Source organism: Hyaena hyaena, unplaced genomic scaffold, assembly GCF_003009895.1.
Source record: "Hyaena hyaena isolate Hyena2069 unplaced genomic scaffold, ASM300989v1 scaffold_835, whole genome shotgun sequence".
Taxonomy (NCBI): domain Eukaryota; kingdom Metazoa; phylum Chordata; class Mammalia; order Carnivora; family Hyaenidae; genus Hyaena; species Hyaena hyaena.
Genome location: NW_024081472.1, coordinates 642678 through 660835, shown reverse-complemented (window position 1 = coordinate 660835; position 18158 = coordinate 642678). Strand labels below are relative to the sequence as shown.

Genomic DNA, 18158 nt, shown 5'->3' with positions numbered 1-18158 from the left:
TCAGTTAGAGCTTGCTCCACAATCAAAACAGGAACTTCCTTGAGGTCTTGAAGGGAAATTCAGTCAAAACTCAGAATGAGATTGGAATGAATGCCATTTTTCAAGCACCCATTCTTTCCAAACAAGGCCCTGTGTTGCCTATCCATCTGGTTCTTTGATACTTCTCAGCAAAATTTTCTTCATATAAATCCTGCGTATGTCTTATTAGAGAAGTATCGAAATGTATCATACTGAAATTGATGGTGCTTCGTTTAAAAAAAAGTTAATGTTTATTTATTTTTGAGAGACAAGACCAGCTTGGGGGGGGGGGGCGGCAGCGGCAGGGAGAGAGAGGGAGACACAGACCCCAAAGCAGCTCCAGGTTCTCAGCTGTCAGCACAGAGTCTGACGCGGGGTTCAAACTCACGAACCATGAGATCATGACCTGAGCTGAAGTCAGACACTTAACCAACTGAGCCACCCAGGAATCCCTGATTGTGTTTCATTTGCCTGGATTTCCTTGGCATTAATTTGCTAATTTATGGAAGCCTCATTTAAGAGGTGCCTTTCCCTCCCTGTGGCACAAAGAAGCTGCAGTTTCGTTTTGAAGGCACACGCTGTGCATTTCACTTGAGGTCAGCGGAGATCGCCGGTGGTCCAGCTGCATTCCCGGTCTGCCTTGAGCTCTTCACAAGCTCCATTCATCGTCCTGCTGAGCTCTTCAGGTAGGATCAGAGATCTTAGGTTGGTTCCAATTCTTCCTCCTCAGTGTGGAGTTCAAATGCAGACAAGATGATAGTGTATGCTCTGTCCTTGCTGATAATTTCATATACTGAGGACTCTCAGAGCTCTGCATGGACAATTTAGTGACAGAATGAGAGGAGGGTTCAAGCTATCTCTCTGTCCTTTTTTTTTTTTTTAATGTTTATTTATTTTGAGAGAGACACCCTGAGAGAGGGAGAAAGCAGGGGAGGGAGAGAGAGAGAGAAGGGGGAGGGAGAGGGGGGGAGAGAGAGAGAGAGAGAGAGAGAATCCCAAGCAGGCTCTGCGCTGTCAGCCCAGAGCCCAGAGCCCATGGGCTGGAACCCATGAACCATGAGATTATGACCTGAGCCAAAATCAAGAGTCAAATGCCTCACTAACAGAGCCACCCAGGCACCTCTGTTCTTTTTTTTTTTTTTTAAGTAAGCTTCACACCCGATGTGGGGCTTGAACTCACAACCCTGAGATCAAGACCTGAGCTGAGATCAGCATTCAGACAGGCGATTAACTAACTGAGCCACACAGGTCCCCCGTCCTTCTCTTTTTAAAAACTCTTTTTACTAGACTGAACCAGCTCCGAATGGAATTTTCCACAATCATGCAGCAATAACCTAACATTGAGGTTTTAATTATATAGTTACCTGCACTAAATTATGGGGGATAAAAAAAGGGAGGGAAATTAAAATGAGAAATAAAAAATAATAAACATTATTAAGCTTTATAAATGGACTTATTTTTAAAAATTAATTTGAGATATTAAAATTAACCAGAAAAATTTAAATCAGCTTCTCCTTTAAAGATATACAGGCTGTTTCTTTTGTTCTTAAATGTTACCTTTATATTCTGAATCCCTATAGGTTTCCATGAAAATGTATGAAGTTATCCAAGTATTTGGCTTATCTCTAATGTCTAGGAGAAACTGGATGGCTATTGAAAAGAATACAAAAATATTCTTTTCCAGAGGTGACCTCTCATTTCCTTAAATTTCAGTAACGAAAACAAGAAGTACCTTTAATCGTATGCTATGAAGAGGGGCGGTACCTGAGAAAATTACTTATTGCAGACAGAGTAATTAGCTATTTCACTGGACTACATAATCCTCTCCTAAAAATAAAATAAAATCACTGTTTCCCCAAAGAAGTTACAAGAGGCCTAGAGCACACTTAAAATTCTTTATTGTCATTATTAAATGCATTATACATACATGATAAGTGGAATATACCATACATTTGATGAAACACATATAGCCTTTATCAGGGTAAAAAAAAAATATACAGCCAAGAATGTAAAGAGGGCGTACATTAAAAACAAAGTGAACAGCTCTCCTATGTTACAGTCATGATAAAATGCACCAGGATATTCTACAACCTTTCTATTAACCGAAAAGGAACTAAACATTATGTAAGGTTTAAAGAAATTAAATGCCAGACTTCCACAGAAGGAGAAAATATTAGCATCCTGGAACAATTTTTATTCCTGGCCCATTTTCTGCCCACTGGAAAAAACTGCACTGTTTTGCCTTCCCAAGCGGACACACGAAAAAATTCTTTCCGTTGTTGGGTCCAATCTTCAACACCGTCCTCATGACAGAGCGTTTGCCGTGGTCGCAGAATGGGAAGGACAGATCTGCCCACTACAGGGTTAAAACAGAAGGAATGGGAAGTGCGGGTGCAGGTGAAAGACACGTACGGCCCAAGCCTGGGTGCATCTGACTAGTCATCCCTCGGTCTCTGCTACGGTTACTCGGACATTGGAAAACAAATAGAAGTCATTAGTTCTTGCCCTTGGAAAAAGCTCACATCCTGTAAGAAGCATCTCTCCTGCAAATGTGCTTGAATCATGCAAAAAACTGTCAAAATTCAGAGCTTCTCTGTGACTAAAGGCATGTTTATAGGGGTTCTTTTGCTTTATTGAAAATAATTGAGAAGGCTTAGCATCTTGCTATAAAGCCATCACCAGCGTTTCCGCTATGTTAAAACGATGAAGATCAAAGATTTGTTAGGATTTTAATACTCAACTTCCTTCATCTCTTAGGAATAAAAAGAATCCAATAGAGAATTACTGGATGAATTTAGGCAGATTCCATTGTATTATTCTTATAAATCTTGGCCTCAAGGGAGCTATCAAGCAGGCTGTCATGTTATTAATATTTTCTACCTAATATTTGTCCCATTCCATCTACGGCAGCTCCTGGATGAGGAAGTGTCAGTTCCGTAGGATGGAGTCACCTCTCGTGAAGGGCTTCAGACCTACAGTCATTACCCCGTTTTCCTTGGAAAATTCCTCAGGAAGGTACCACACTGAAGACAGAGGTTTTCAATCTCCATAAGCCCAACTGGAAAACTTTTATTCCAGCACTGAGACAGATAAGGATTTTCTTTTTTCAGTTATGCACCAGATGCAGTAGGTGGAAAAACACGCATTCAAACATCGAAACCACAGCCAGCAGAGTGAGAGGCTCACAGTCTGAGAAGCACAGAAGGTGAGCCTGTGGAAGACGGACCCCGTACTCTAGGGTCCTGTCCTGTGTTCGCTTCTAGGGACATGCTCCCGGATCGCAAAGGGGGGAGGAATCGCCCTACATCTCAGTTGTTACTGTGCGAGCTTCGTGACAGGATTCACTAGGTTTACTGTAAATCCCAGGCACATCAGCGATTTTTCCTGCGTACTCCTTCCCAGCGCGTACACCAGAGCACAAGTAGCACAAGTCAGGGAAAGCACGTCTGTATCGTCTGTATCTTGGATTATTCGCCACCTGCGCAAATCTCTCAGTCCCTGTCTATCTGTATAAAACAGGGACCACACATCTGCACCTGTGGTTACACGTGGCTACACTAGAATCACCTAACGGCTATTATTCGATTACTTGTTCTATTTTTGATGAAGCTCTTTGAATCTCATGTTCTTCAACATTCAGGCTTTAGACTTTATGTCAGTGTGGCTATTTGAAATTGAAAGGTGAAAAAAATAAATAAATAAATAAAACTTAAAGGTGACACCGGAAGACAAGATTGCTGCTCACTACACTTCAATCACAGAAGCGTGTGACGGTACCCCAGCGAGCTTGAGGAAATCTTACACGTACCTGGAAAAATTCGCACTGTGCTCCTCTAGGTAGAGCACACGCGTAAAACTGCCTGCCCTTGTTTTCGCCATCCTTCTGCACAACCCGTAGAACGCAGAGGCGGTGGTGTTTACTGCAGCGAGGACTGCCAGCATTCAATGCGCAAGTACCATCTGTCATATTAATTCCACGTTCCCTGTAACGACAGGTTACAAAGTTACTACAGCGTAACAGTGCTAAAGGGATAATTCCCTCCGGAAGGCGTCAGAATTCTGCCTGTACAGGGGTGCTTGGGTGGCTCAGTCGTTTAAGCGGCCGACTTTGGCTCCGGTCATCTCTCTGTCTGTGGGTCCGGGCGCATCAGGCTCTGTGCTGACAGCTTAGAGCCTGGAGCCTGCTTCAGATTCTGTGTCTCCGTCTCTCTCTGCCCCTCCTCTGCTTGTTCATTCTCTCTCTCTCTCTCAAAAAGTAAACATTAAAAAAAAAAAAAAAAAAGAATTCTGCTTGTACAAAGACGTGGTGCCAAAAAGGGGTCATGGTCAACTGCAGGTCATTCCACACACTGCTAATTCTTGGCTTTCCCAGGTAATCCTAACCTACTTCCAAAGCCATCTGCGCACCCAAAGCACACAACTGAAATTCCTAAAGAACAAAAACAGCCAAATTGTATACCCAGCACATCCACTTTACTTAGTTTCATTTGTGTAACTGGTTCTTTCCTTACTCAGTAGTAGACTGTGGCCACTTTCATTTCCTCTACAATATTCTCAAGTTCAGTAGCTCCCCGGCCCCCACAGTAACTAGAATGATAGTCTTCTCTAATTATTTCCTCATGGGTAGCAGGCTCTCATAGATGGCTCTGAAAAGGCCAAAAAGATCACTCTTTCTATCGTCCATTTTAAAGACAATTTTCTATGCTTTTCTTTGATCAAGGCTACTATAATAGTTGCAATCATATTTCAGCAAGGCCTGGGCTGTCTGGAAGAGCAGAAATGTGTGTTTTGTCAAGTGAGGAGGGAAGTTTTATTCTCCCCCACAATTAGGATCAAGAATCTGGAGGTCATTCCTGCATACAATTGGATGAAGGTCAGAAGCCGGACTTCTACTGGAGCTGTAGAAGCGAATTTTCTCTTGGAAAAAGAGCTTCATGGTTATTTTAAACTTCTTATATTGTGCATAGTTTTTATAATGCCTTTATAAGACTTAGTCACTTTAATAAAGTTGAAGAGAAACAGCTCACATTGATTAAAACAGAAGTCCTTCTTAATATCACTATTCTAAAACTTTTTAATGATAAAAAAATTCTTCCTTTCTCATTTTTTTCGGTTAAAATACCATTCTTAAATAATTTTTAGGAATACTTAAAAATCATAAATAGTTCCTGTTTTTGGCTTCCTTTTTTAAAAAATTTTTAAAAATGTTTTTTATTTATTTCCGAGAGAGAGACTGTGTGAGCAGGGGAGGGTCAGCGAGAGACGGAGACACAGAATCTGAAATAGGCTCTAGGATCCGAGCTGTCAGCACAGAGCCCAGCGTGGGACTTGAACCCATGAACTGTGAGATCATGACCTAAGCCGAAGTCGGATGCTTAACTGACTGAGCCACACAGGCGCCCCTGTTTTTGACTTCCTAAACTACATTCGTTTTATTTATTTTTTTTTTAGGTTTTCAAGTTTATCTATTTATTTTGAGAGAGAGAGTACGTACACAAGAAGGGAAGGGACAGAGAGAGGGAGAGACAGAATCTCAAGCAGGATCCGCACTGTCAGCTCAGAGCCTAACATGGGCCTCAAACTCACGAACCGCAAGATTGTGACCTAACCTGGGATAGAGTTAGACGCCTAACCGACTGAGCCACCCAGGCATCCCCTGAACTACATTCTTCCTATCCGTGTTGCAGTAACGATGCTTCAAGGCATGTCGAATTGAAATGTTCAGAGTTTGAGGTATTTTTTTCCTTCCACTTTCACTGAGATATAATTGACATAGAAGAGATATTTTATTTGTGATGAAATTGGTTTAAACTCATTTATAAAACAGAAGCTTAAGTAAACTGCTTTAAATTGATTCAAATATTCCAAGGGTAGTTTCTGACGCTGTTCATGCAGGAGGCCTGCTAAAGAAATCATTACTGTTAAGTATTTTGCCAACAATTGTTTTGTGTGTACATCGGTCAGGATGGAGGACGGGAGTGTCTATCTTAGAATCGTAGGTAACACTATCCAGAAACCTCAAAGCTGGAAGGCAACAGCTTTTCTTTTCCACACTCCCTCCATTTTTCCGATGTCCCTTCCCAAAGAGGGTATATTAAAATTTTAACTTCAAGAGAAGCTAAATATCTAGGTGACTGTAGAGAACTCAAGAAATGTCAAAACCATGGGGGCGCCTGAGTGGCTCAGTCGGTTAAGCATCCAGCTTCAGCTCAGGTCGTGATCTCACTGCCGATGAGTTCGAGCCCTGCATCGGACTCTGTGCTGACAGCTCAGAGCCTGGAGCCTGCTTAGAATTCTGTGTCTCCCACTTTCTCTCTGACCCTCCCCCACTCACACTCAGTCTCTATGTCTCTCAAAAAGGAATACATTAAAAAAATTTTTTTAATAAACAGAAATGTCAAAACCAAAGCAAGTAGATCACAAATGTGCTTTCAATTGTTAAAAAGATAAACTGTAGGGGCGCCTAGGCGGCTCAGTCAGTTAAGTGTCCGACTGTGGCTCAGGTCATGATCTCACGGTTCGTGGGTTCGAGCCCCGCGTCGGGCTCTATGCTGACAGCCAGCTCAGAGCCTGGAGCCTGCCTCAGATTCTCTGTCTCCTTCTCTCTCTCTGCCCCTCCCCCTCTCATGCTCTGTCTATCTCTCAAAAATAAACATTAAAAAAGTTTAAAAACAAAAAAGATAAACTGTAAAAGATAAAGAAAAAATGAAACTTAAAAAATAAAGGAAAAAAGGTAAAGAATATTGATAGGACTGAAATGATGCTTTCTTATAAAAAAAAAAATACCCACTTACCAACAGTTTTCTACATTATTATGGAAGTGGCTGTCTTAGATGACAATTAGTTGAACACTTCCAAGCCACCTGCTTCAACCTGGAAATCTCCAGAGCCCCACAGAGCCAAGAGAGGTTTACATTCTCTTTACTAGTAAAGCTTTCCTGGGGAGGGGCCAAGCGGAGGGCGGAGTGTAGGATTCAGTTGGGGATAAAAGGCTCCAGTGTTCACTCTGGCTCCTCATTTCTGTCTTTCATTCCATTTCTTCCCTGGTATAAGGTTAAAGAAACAAAGTGGCCATCTGCTATCTTGTCCCTGGTACTCAGAGTATGACCTCCTGACCGGAAGCATCAGCATTACCGGGAAGAGGCTTAGAAACTCAGAATTAGGGGCACCTGGTGGCTCGGACTGCGAAGCGTCCAGTGCTGGCTTCCGCTCAGGCCACGATCTGACAGTTTGTGGGATGGAGCCCCTTGTCAGCTCTAGCTGTGCCGCAGAGCAGGCGTGGGTTTCTCTCCCTGCTCCTCCCCCCCTTCTTTCTCTCCCTCTCAAAATAAATAAATAAATACACTTAAAGAAGGAAAAAGAAAAAATGAGAATTATCCGCCCTGTTCCAGACCGCCCGCTGAATCAGAATCTGCATACTAACAAGATTCCCAGGTGATTCATATGCACATTAAGTTGTGAAGCACCGAGTTAATGTGACCAAGATATTGATGCCACCTGTGATCACATCAACTCTAACTATGCACAGCTAATGTTAATTTTATGATAGAAAACATTATCCAGGATAATTAAATGTTCTGATTAATTGAGGACTTTGTGGTTCCTCTTTGTTTCCATCATTATTATTTAAAAACTTTCTAAACCATAGCAGAGCATTTTCTTAGGTAAACTTAGCATACAGAACAGTTTAACTTATTTTGATCATTAGGACCATCGTTTTGAACATTAATAGCAGATGATAAATGGTCTGTCAATATAATAGATCAGAGGTTGACAAATGTTCTCAGACAGCACAAGTTTTTGGCTTGTGGGTCTTACCAGTCTCTGTTGCTACTACTCAAATCTGTCTGCTATTGTAGCATGAAAGGCAGCCACACTAACTATGTAAGCCAATGGGAATGGAATGGGTTCCAATAAAACTTTATTTATAAAAATGGGGGGGGGCTGGATTTGGCTCTGCCAACTGCAGTGTGCTAAAACAGAAGTCAGGAATGAGCAATGCTTGATGCCTAATAGGCTTTCAATAAATACTTGTTAATGAATATGTAAGTAACAGTGAACAGAGATCAGATAAAAACTCTTCTCAAGAAAGAAGACATCACCCCGCACAACTGTGTCATTTTAAAATGGATGGTTTTTCAGTGATCAATTCATCATGGTTGAGCTAATTTTATGGATAGGGTGATTCTTCATAATAAAACCACTAACTGGTTTTGAACCAATCAGTCTTACTGAATGTAGATTTTGTAGCTCAGTGGCATTGCAAGAATGAAAACAAACACAGAGGTAGAATGACTCATCCTAGACGGCCCTGGGTGTTGCTCTCAGGGACCCCATACTCCAAAGGTTACAGGAAGCACGTATAGGGGTCAGCACTGCCCTAGGGACAGAGGCGGCGCTCACCAACCGCGACGTAGCGGACACTCGAGAAAACATTAGTGACCCTGCAAGTTTCACTTGCTATCCAAGCAAACCTCTGCACCAGCTCAGGAAAGACCTTAACCAAAACACAGGAATATGTATCCCTGTGTTCTGTGCTGTATTGACACTAATTGGATCAAAGACTAAAATGGTTTCTACTCTGAACCGCTTAAAAACTGGTTCAACCAGCTAATTAATTATCCCGTCACTGGACAAAATTCCAGTATATCCAAAGACCGATCCGAAAATATGCCTCGTCAACATAGCATGTACCGTGTGGTGATGAGATCGGTAATTAAGAGAACAAAAGACGAATTAATTACCGTACAATTATTAAGAAAAAAATAAACTGCCTCTCAACTCTCTGAGTGGACCACCTGCTTTAATCGTATTATGCTGTGAGCTTCTGCTGGCATCTTGTCCATAAGGTGAACACTGTAGCTGCGAGACAAGGAGAAAAATGAAATAAATGACAGTAATTTGCAATTTATTCCTTGTAAAGTAGCTGGGTGCAGAAGGGCTGCTGGGTGAATGTATTTCACCACTTGACATTTATTCTGCTAGTTGATCTTGATTGATTTTAGAGTCTCAGTCCTGGGGTCCTTATATTCAACACATACACAGGCCGCGGCGTTTCTAAGTAATGCTATGCGCTGTGATTAATCATATGACCCTATTACTAATGGCTTATGAAGAAATCATTTAAATGTAAGGTTACAGTAATTTTTTTTAATCCCTAATTCATTAGTTAAATTGCCTAAGATTTTCTACAAAGCACTAAGGAAATAAAAATATGCCAAGATATCTCATCTGAGCACAACAAATCCCTCAACACTAAAATGATCTCCTTCTTTTCCTCTTAAGCTACAGAAAAGACTGAACAAATCATTATCTTACAGGATAGCCCCCCAACTCAGATGCTCTGGACCCTAGCTCCTTCGTGACCTCTGATTAGGGTTCATTAGATGTTAATTGGGATTAAAATGTAATGTTAGTCCTGATCCAGTGAGTTAAATGCTTGGCCTCTATAGCTTAATTCAAATGGCTGTCATTTCTTAGTATTATGGACACAAATTAAAACAGGTATTATAAATGATTGTGAATGAGATTTTTTTTTTGAGAAACTGATCAAGAAATAATCATCAAGACTAACTGATGGCAAATATAGAGTCGGGACAGGATACTGGAGACAAAAGCATCCACTGACCACACACCGCCTCGGGAGTCTGTTAGGAGGTAAGCTCGAAGGGGTTCCAGAGCTGGTCCGCGCCTGCACAACCTTCCCCTCCGCAAGGACACAGCCCATCTGGGGAGAAGCCAGCAATGCGAATCCCGCCTGCGATCACTTGAAATCCCACACACACCAGCTCTTCCCCCGCCTGCCTCCCTCCGGCAAGGCAAGAGCCACGGGAAGGAAACTCTCCAACTTCACTTTATTTAAAAACGCAGGATGTACAGCAGCTGCCTCTGAAGAAAAAACAGCTTGAAAAAGAAAACTGAGAACTGTCTGTGACGGAGGCCCAATAACAGGCGGCGGGAGGAGAGAAGCCCCAGCTAAAGCCTACACGACAGAGTGTGGACAGGTAGTTCCTATGATCACAGGGGAAGGGGTGACACGGAGTAATAAAATTTCTCTATCTCCAGTGACAGCGATCTGGAGGCTGCTTCTAGATGGGAAGTTCGTAGTCTCAAAACATACCTGGTCTGCCTGTATTTATTAATTTGCAATGACAACTTTCTAAGTTCAGCTGCAACTGTAGCCCACACGCTCTGCGGGCCTTCGTGGCTGAAACAAACAGCAGCCCACACGGCTACATGAGACACAGCGGCCTCCTTCAACAGCAATGTCACTACAAGCATCTCTGATTCCTCTCTTGAGAAGACACATACTAAACTCTCGTAACAGTCTCCCTTTTGGAAGAACTATCTTTCTTTGGAAGGAAAAAAAAAAAAAAAAAAAAAAAAGCAGGGGCACCTGGGAGGCTCAGTCGGTTAAGTTTCTGACTTCAGCTCAGGTCATGATCTCTGAGTTCAAGCCCCACGTCGGGCTCTGTGCTGACAGCTCAGAGCCTGGAGCCTGCTTCAGATCTGTGTCTCCCTCTCTCTCTGCCCCTCCTCAACTCACATTCTCTCTTTCTCTCTCAAAAATAAACAAACATTAAAAAAAATTTTTAAATAATGCTAACAGTGGTGATTGATATCAGGTGGGATGATGGGGGATTAAAACATTTTTCTTTATATTTTCCAGAATTTTCCAAATATTCTGTATTGAGCATGTATATGGTTTCAGTCAGAATAAAATAACTTTTGGGGTTCCTGGGTGGCTGAGGTGGTTAAGAGTCGGACCCCTGATTTTGCCTCAGGTCATGATTTCACGGTTTTGTGAGTTTGAGCCCTGTGTAGAGCTCTGTGCTGACCTCGGAGCCAGCTAACCAGTTTTGTTCTCTCTCTCCCTTTCTCTGTCACCCCCCCCCCCCCCCCCACCTCGTGCTCTCTCTCTCTCAAAATGGATAAACTTGAAAACAGTTTCTTTCTACCGATAGATGTAGAAGATTCTGTTTTTCATTCTCTGTCCTTCCCTAGCATCCTAAGCTAGAGAAAGCAAGGCAAGTAAATGGCTACAGTCATCTCTCCGGGCTTGATTCACCTTACCAGAATCAAGGAGCTCCCTGAACAGGACATGATTTTTCCGCCTTCTAAAAACTTAACGTAAATACCTTCAAGATCAAGGTTAGAAGTATCATACCTGTTAGAAAACCCAGGGCTACCGCTGTTGAGGTCTGGTGATGAGGAGTGGGTTGTTTTTAACTTTTTATTTGCTGGACTCAATACTTCAGACTGAGAACAGACCGTAAGTGATACGTGTACTCCGTTAGATGGTGGAGTTATATGGTTTGCTCTCTCCTTGGAGGGGTGCAGCGGCTCCCTAAAACACATGGTAGTCGGAGGAGAATTTTGAAATTCTCCATCTAATGTCCCATGTTGGCTTGTTTTTCCTTCCAAAGCAGTGGATTTATTGCTGAAATCGGTCAAGACAAGGGTTGAAGTTCCGAATGCTGTTCTCCTGTTGATCTTCACCTCCGTACTTGGTTTTCCAAAGCTGTTACAAGGATACTTCACTAAGCCGTCGAAGGCATCAGAACGGTCTTCACTGCTGATCGTGGAATCTGGAAGGAGAGAGAAGTAATGCTTCAGTGTTCCTACAAGTGTAATATATTGGCTATTTGAAACATCTTTTTAGTTCACTTATGATGGTGAATGCATAGAACTATTAATACAAACTTAGTTTGGACAATCCAGGAAATGAATTCTTGTCTTCTTGCTAGGAAATGAAGTATTATAGAAAGAGCCAAATTTCAACAATCCCTAGCAGCACAGAGGTGGGCTTACCAAAGATTTATATTTGCTTATTGTTTTTAACCATTTAAAGGCCATTCAGCTAACCAGACTTGTTCCTATTAGACAACATATTAAAGCAGTGGGAATTAAGAAGTAGTACAGAGATCAGCAGTTACAGGCCTGTCTTTAGATTATCAGGAGCGTCTCTATGAATCACACATAATGGGAAAGGCTTATTAAATAAAGATGAATTACAAAGACTTGACATTAATTAAAAATGCTTCCTTTTTGTTAATATAATTTATTGCCAAATTGGCTACCATACAATGTGGACAGTGTGCTCTTGGTTTTGGGGGTACATTCTCGTGTTTCTTTGCTTACGTACAACACCCAGTGCTCATCCCGACAAGTGCCCTCCTCAGTGCCCATCACCCATTTTCCCCTCTCTGTGACTCACACATAACGGGAAAGGCTTATTGAAATTAAACAAAGACAAATTACAAAGACTTGACATTAATTAAAAACGTTTCAACAAAGCATCCTCAGATTTTGGAATCCATAACTGTGTTCTAAATTGTAGCTTCGTACTCAGAAAAATAAAGGAAAATAGTTGATGGGACTCAGAGAGGCGTTTCAGAACGTTGGAATGAATGTGGAGACCCAAGACTGTGGTTTTCCGAGGGCTCTCTGCCGAAAGATGCTGAAGAGGGGCGAGGCCCACCCTTCTGGCCCAGAGAACAAAACACACTGTGACAACGAGCACAATGTGGGGTCCCTAAGTCAAGAACGAACTTTCTCGTCTCTAATTGAAGGGAGAAAGAACACGTTGAGAACACAATAGAAGCTGCATCAGTGAGCCGGTTCCTAATCATGGGTTCTCTCTGAGGTTTTACATTCTCTGAACACATGAAATTGTGAGCTGTAAAAAGAGTTATTTTGAAGGATTTCAATGAAATCAGTACAATTGTCTGGGTAAAGATTTTAATAACAAGGGGTAGGAAGGATAAAGAGGAGAAAAAATTCAGCAGTTTTCTGTTCCACCTGCAAAGATATTCTTACAGAAATCCTCCCTTTCAGTTTATGAAGCGCTTGGACTGAATAGCAAACTCAAAAGTTGCTGAAATCTGCATAAAACAAAGCTTTATTGAATAATTCATTAGAAATAGTAGAGAACAGATGTGATCATCTCAGTTTTTTGAGATACAAAGGCAGATACTCTTTTAGCACAAGCATGTTTTCCCTCCCTGTTTAAGAAAAAAAAAGAAAGCACTGAACAGAATATTAGCATGGTTTACAGGCAAAGTCTGGCAATTCCTTTAAACCTTTCAGAAAGAAAGCATTTTACTTAGTTATGAAATATCAAGATGGAACAAGATATATACATTTGTATAATTAGCCGTCTTTGAACTCAAAATCAAAATCCAGTCTTACCGATAGGTCTTGAAGTCAGGCAAGCATCACAAGCCTTCGAAGATGGCCTGTTGATTAGCGTACAGACCACACACGTCCACTGCTCTTCGGATTTGCGAGCCACGTGGTCCCCTCTGCGGGATGGCCACCTGACCGTAGTGTTTCTCCTTGGCAGCTTGCTACAAAAGAATTTTTTAAAAGTTAACCTTTACAGGGACGCCTGGGTGGCTCGGTCGGTTAAGTGTCCGACTTCGGCTCAGATCATGATCTTGCGTTTGCCAGTTCGAGCCCCACGTCGGGCTCTGTGCTGACAGTTCGGAGCCTGGAGCCTGCTTCGGAGTCTGTGTCTCCCCCTTTCTCTGCCCCTCCCATGCTCACGCTGTCTCTCAATAATAAATAAATGTTAAAAAAAAATCTAAGTTAACTATTACCACTGTTACTATTGCCTTCTTCTTATACATTCAGGGTACTTTAGAAATTCTTACAGAAGCATTAACTTCCAAATGTGTACAAGCCCTAACTCTCTCAGGATAAAATGTTTCCACTTGCGTCCTGCTGATTGCTATTAAAGACAGAAATAACAAAATACGTGTTTTTATTTAGAGTCAGAGTTGTGCTTTTGTTTTTTTTAAACCCACTAAAAATATTTGACATAACCACTAGGAAGCCTATCTCAAATAATGTTTTAAGTCAGTGGCACTCTTTCCAAATCCAACCTGAGATATCTTTGTTCAACCAAATTTGGGGGTTGGGAGAGCAAATACTTAGGCAGACTCTAGAACATGGAAAGCAAAATGAGAAAAGTTTTACATTTCCTTCATGTGCAGGTCTCTTGAGAATTTCTCAACCCTACCCACTAAGCACAATACTGACGAGGTGAGCTGTAATGAAGAAAAAAATCCTGAGCCTCAGAGTGCTTTCCTTCAGGTAAATCTGTCTCATGTTAGATACCTAAATAATAGATTAGTAAGAAAACAATAAAACCAACCCTGATTTTTGGACATAAACCTGAATCATGATTTTCCAACCAGAATTCTTAATTGGCTATTTATTGTTACACAAAATGCCTTTAAAACCTCTGATAAAGCCCTACTCTGAAACACATAGTTCCAGGGCACCTGGAGGCTCAGTCGGTTGAGCGTCCAACTTCCAGCTCGGGTCATGATCTCCTGGTTCGTGAGTTCGGGCCCCACATAGGGCTCTGTGCTGTCAGCTCAGAGCCCGCTTCAGTTCCTTTGTCCCCCACTCTCTGCCTCTTCCCACTCATTCTCTTTCTCTCTCTCTCAAAATAAACTTTAAAAACAACAGACAGCTCTGCAGAGCACATCACACAGGTAAGCAACATGGTAGCATCAGAGGCCTTTCTGCATTCCAAACATTAATACAGGAAAAAGCTCTTTTGGTAAAGGCTATGCTACCTTACATTTCAGAACACGAGTTCTTTGACTTCCTGAGGTACCCTGTCTCCGGTAACATTTTGCTCCTTATATATAATTACATCAGTTTTTAAATTCACCCTTGTCTGGTGAAATAACAAATACCATGAGCAAATTGAGAAGTCAGACACATCTCATTATGGCCCTTTTGTCTTTACTGACTTTTATTGCTACGCCGTGTTTCACATTCCTGTGGAACACCAGACCTTCCATGGAATCTGCTTGACCTAACTCTTGCCTTCCCCCCAACTTAGGCTGAAAGGGACCAAGATGTATTTATTCATAATGAAATAAACACAATTTAAGTAATCCTCAGATTTTCAACATGCTCCAGTTTTTCACCTTTTTTGTCTTCTAGCCTACAGATTTTACCGACCATAAGCATATGTTCACTGTGACCTAGAGAAGCTCTGGAAGCATTTTCCCCTCACTGCTCCACTTGTTAGTCACCTACTGAGAAATTCTCTCCAATCCCCACCTGGATGTGCAATAGGAACTTCAAATTTAACATCTGTAACAGACTGTGGAATGGTCTCCTGAAGGTAATGGGTCATAATGTCTGGAGCCTGTAAAGGTGAATTTACAAAAAGGACCTTTGCGGAGGAGGGGCAAGATGGCGGAGAAGTAGGGAGCTCCATGCATTGCACTCGCCCCCATATCTCACACGGAAAAGATCTGAAGCCATAGGAAACCTTATAGAACCCAAGAGATTGGGAGAGAAAGGACGCTGAATCCACTGAGAAAGCCTTCAAGAAGATGTGGTTCATCTATACGATGGAATACTCCAAGGCAATGAGAAAGAATGAAATCTGGCCATGTGTAGCCACATGGATGGACCTTGAGGGTGTTATGCTGAGCGAAATAAGTCAGGCAGAGGACAGATACCATATGTTTGCACGTGTAGGAGGATTAGGAGGAACTTAATGGAGGACTGTGGGGGAGAAGATGGGGGGCAATAGTGGGGGAGAGGGAGAGAGGCAAACCATGAGACTCTTGAATGCTGAGAACAAACTGAGGACAGATGGGGTGGGGGAAGAGGGGGGAGATGGGCATGGAGGAGGGCACTCGTGGGGATGAGCACCGGGTGTTATATGGAAACCAACTTGACAATAAACTATTTGTGAAAAAAAAAAAAAAGGACCTTTGCAGATGTAGTAAAAACTCGTGACATGGGGAGGTTATCCTGGATTATCTGGGTGTTCCCTTAATCCAAACACAAGTGTCCTTGAAAGAGAGAGGCAGTGGGACACTGACAGCCACGCAAGAGAAGGCGATGTGGATGTGACCACAGAGGCAGACACTGCAGTGACGCAGACCACAGACCAAGGAAGCTGGGCCGCCACCACCACGGGAAGCTGGAAAAGGCAACAGATTGTCCTCTGGCGCCTCTGGAGGGAACACAGCCCCGCCTACACCTCTGGTCGCAGGGAAACTGCTGGTGAACTGGCTTCCAGAACTATGCGAGAATACAGTTCCGTCGCTTTAAGCTATCAAGTTTGTGGTAATTTGTGATGGCAGCCACAGGAAGCCAGTGCAAACAAAATGCACGATCAACCCCGTACCCCAACCACCCCCCCACCCCACACACACACCTTACAACTCTGCTAGTCTGTCTCATGTCAGTAAATGCCACCACTGTGCACTTGACCCATCAGGCCAAACACGACCGAGTCATCCTTAACACTTCTGACCCTCACATCCCACATCCAATCCACCAGCAAATCCCGTGCGCTCCGCTCCAGGGGCAAGATTACCCTGAAGCTCAGGAAGCTTCCAGAACTCAGTGTGTTCTCCTCTAGGCCAGGGTGGCGAGCGGGAAGAGCGTAAGCAGGAACCCCACCACCTGCCGGGGGCTGAGGGCACCATCGGCGGTGTCTGCCCTGCGGTTCTTCGGAGGCAAGGCCCGGGCTCCGCCAGCACCACCTTGCATCTGCTCATGTGCCGGCGACAACGTGCCCTGGTGGCATCAGGGGCCGCTGCGCCGTCTTGACTTACAGAAGGACCTGACCAAGCCCGCCCCCTTCTTCGCTCAAGGCCCGTGAGGCCATTCCCCACGTGCACCACCCTCCCAGGGCCCGGGGCAGCCTGCCCGAGGTGAGACGTCAGAGGCAGCAGAGGGAGGGCCGAGGGCCGGGCGTCTCCTCGACGCTGGCAGCTGTCACAGTCGGGTCCTCGGGCCAGCAGCACTGTGTGCCAGCTCGTCCCACACGCAGACCCTCAGGCCCTCCCCGGGCCCGCGGCTGTGAGGCGGACAGGCCCCCCTCACGACTGGGGCACACACAGCTCTCAGGGCGCCTCGCTGAGCAAAATATTACCGGGGAAGCGAGAGATGTGCCACCATCGACAGCCAATTGTGAAGCTCAAGGACGGTCTGCTTGTCTATCGATAATGAAAACATACAATGTCATTGATGGGGAAACGACAAGGCAAGGAGGCCAGAAGCCAACACACGGAAGAAGGTAATGACCCAGCTGTGGCGGGCAGCTAAGAATATCTTATTTGTCTGATGTCTCTGGTGTTTAAAAATTAAAATTTGTTATGTATTTCTTATTCTAAATATTCATAGTAGGAGTAAACTTTGCATTCATACTTTTTAGTATTTTTTTTTTTCCATAAAGAAGTCCCCTAAATTGTGTAAGCTTCAGTCCTTAACCCCACCTGAACTTCTAAAAATAGCCTTAGGGGCACCTGGGTGGCTCAGTCACTTACCATACAACTTCGGCTCAGGTCACAAACCCGCAGTTTGTGGGTTCGAGTCCGTTGTCGGGCTCTGTGCTGCCAGCTCAGAGCCTGGAGCCTGCTTTGCATTCTGTGTCTCCCTCTCTCTCTGCACCTCCTTAGCTTGGGCTCTCTCTCTCTCTCCAAATAAATAAGTATGAGAACATTTTCAAAAGTAAAATAAAAATAGCCTAAATTGTACCCTTTTTTACCGGCCCACCCCACCGCACCCAAGCTGCCATCATTTACCACCGGCACTACTGTGAGGGTCCCCAATGTCACTCCTTCACTCTGCTCACACCACAGTCCCTTTCCACACACGGGCCTCACGATCCTCATAAAATACAAGGCAGTTTACGTCTCCCCTCTGCTCAAAACCTTCCAGTGGCTTCCCAGCTACCTCAAGTCAGCACACCTCACAGTGCCCAGAGTGATCACTTAATAAATAAATCAGTTATGTGTCTCCTGCTCAAATTCCCCAAAGGCGTCTGATCATACTCAGAATCAAACCCACGCCTGTTATCACGGCCGGGCTGGCCCTGCTAAATGGAGCAGCCCTGTGCCTGCATTCACTCTGCTCTGCTCAGTCGCGCTTGCCTTGTTTCTCTCCCTAAGACAAGTCAGAGCCTTCATGCCTCTCCAGTCACCTTCTCTTCCACCCCTGATCTTTACAAGTCATCAGACCTTCTCAAAAGGCTCCTCGGGGACTTTATCTGTCCAACCTATTGAAAATGAGCTTCCCTGTCACTGTGTGTCCCCTCACTGAGGGTGATGCTTCTTCTGAGCACTGTGTGTCATTATCTGCTACACATACAT

General features: G+C 43.6%; 1 protein-coding gene across 3 annotated transcripts in view; it reads right to left on the bottom strand.

The window, feature by feature from the left end:
• Nucleotides 1-1912: 1912 nt before the first annotated feature.
• Nucleotides 1913-18158, bottom strand: part of NEIL3 (nei like DNA glycosylase 3) — a 55880-nt gene continuing 39634 nt past the window's right edge. For 2 of the 3 annotated variants that reach the window (XM_039219792.1, XM_039219793.1), the window contains 4 exons: nt 13210-13367; nt 11186-11606; nt 3827-4001; nt 1913-2374 (listed from right to left, as the gene is read on the bottom strand). In XM_039219792.1, the coding sequence (XP_039075723.1) occupies nt 2192-2374; nt 3827-4001; nt 11186-11606; nt 13210-13367 (937 nt within the window). In that variant the 3' untranslated portion in view covers nt 1913-2191. Of the gene's footprint in view, nt 2375-3826; nt 4002-8762; nt 8881-11185; nt 11607-13209; nt 13368-18158 lie in introns of those variants that run through there. The other variant, XM_039219794.1, reaches the window with a different exon arrangement.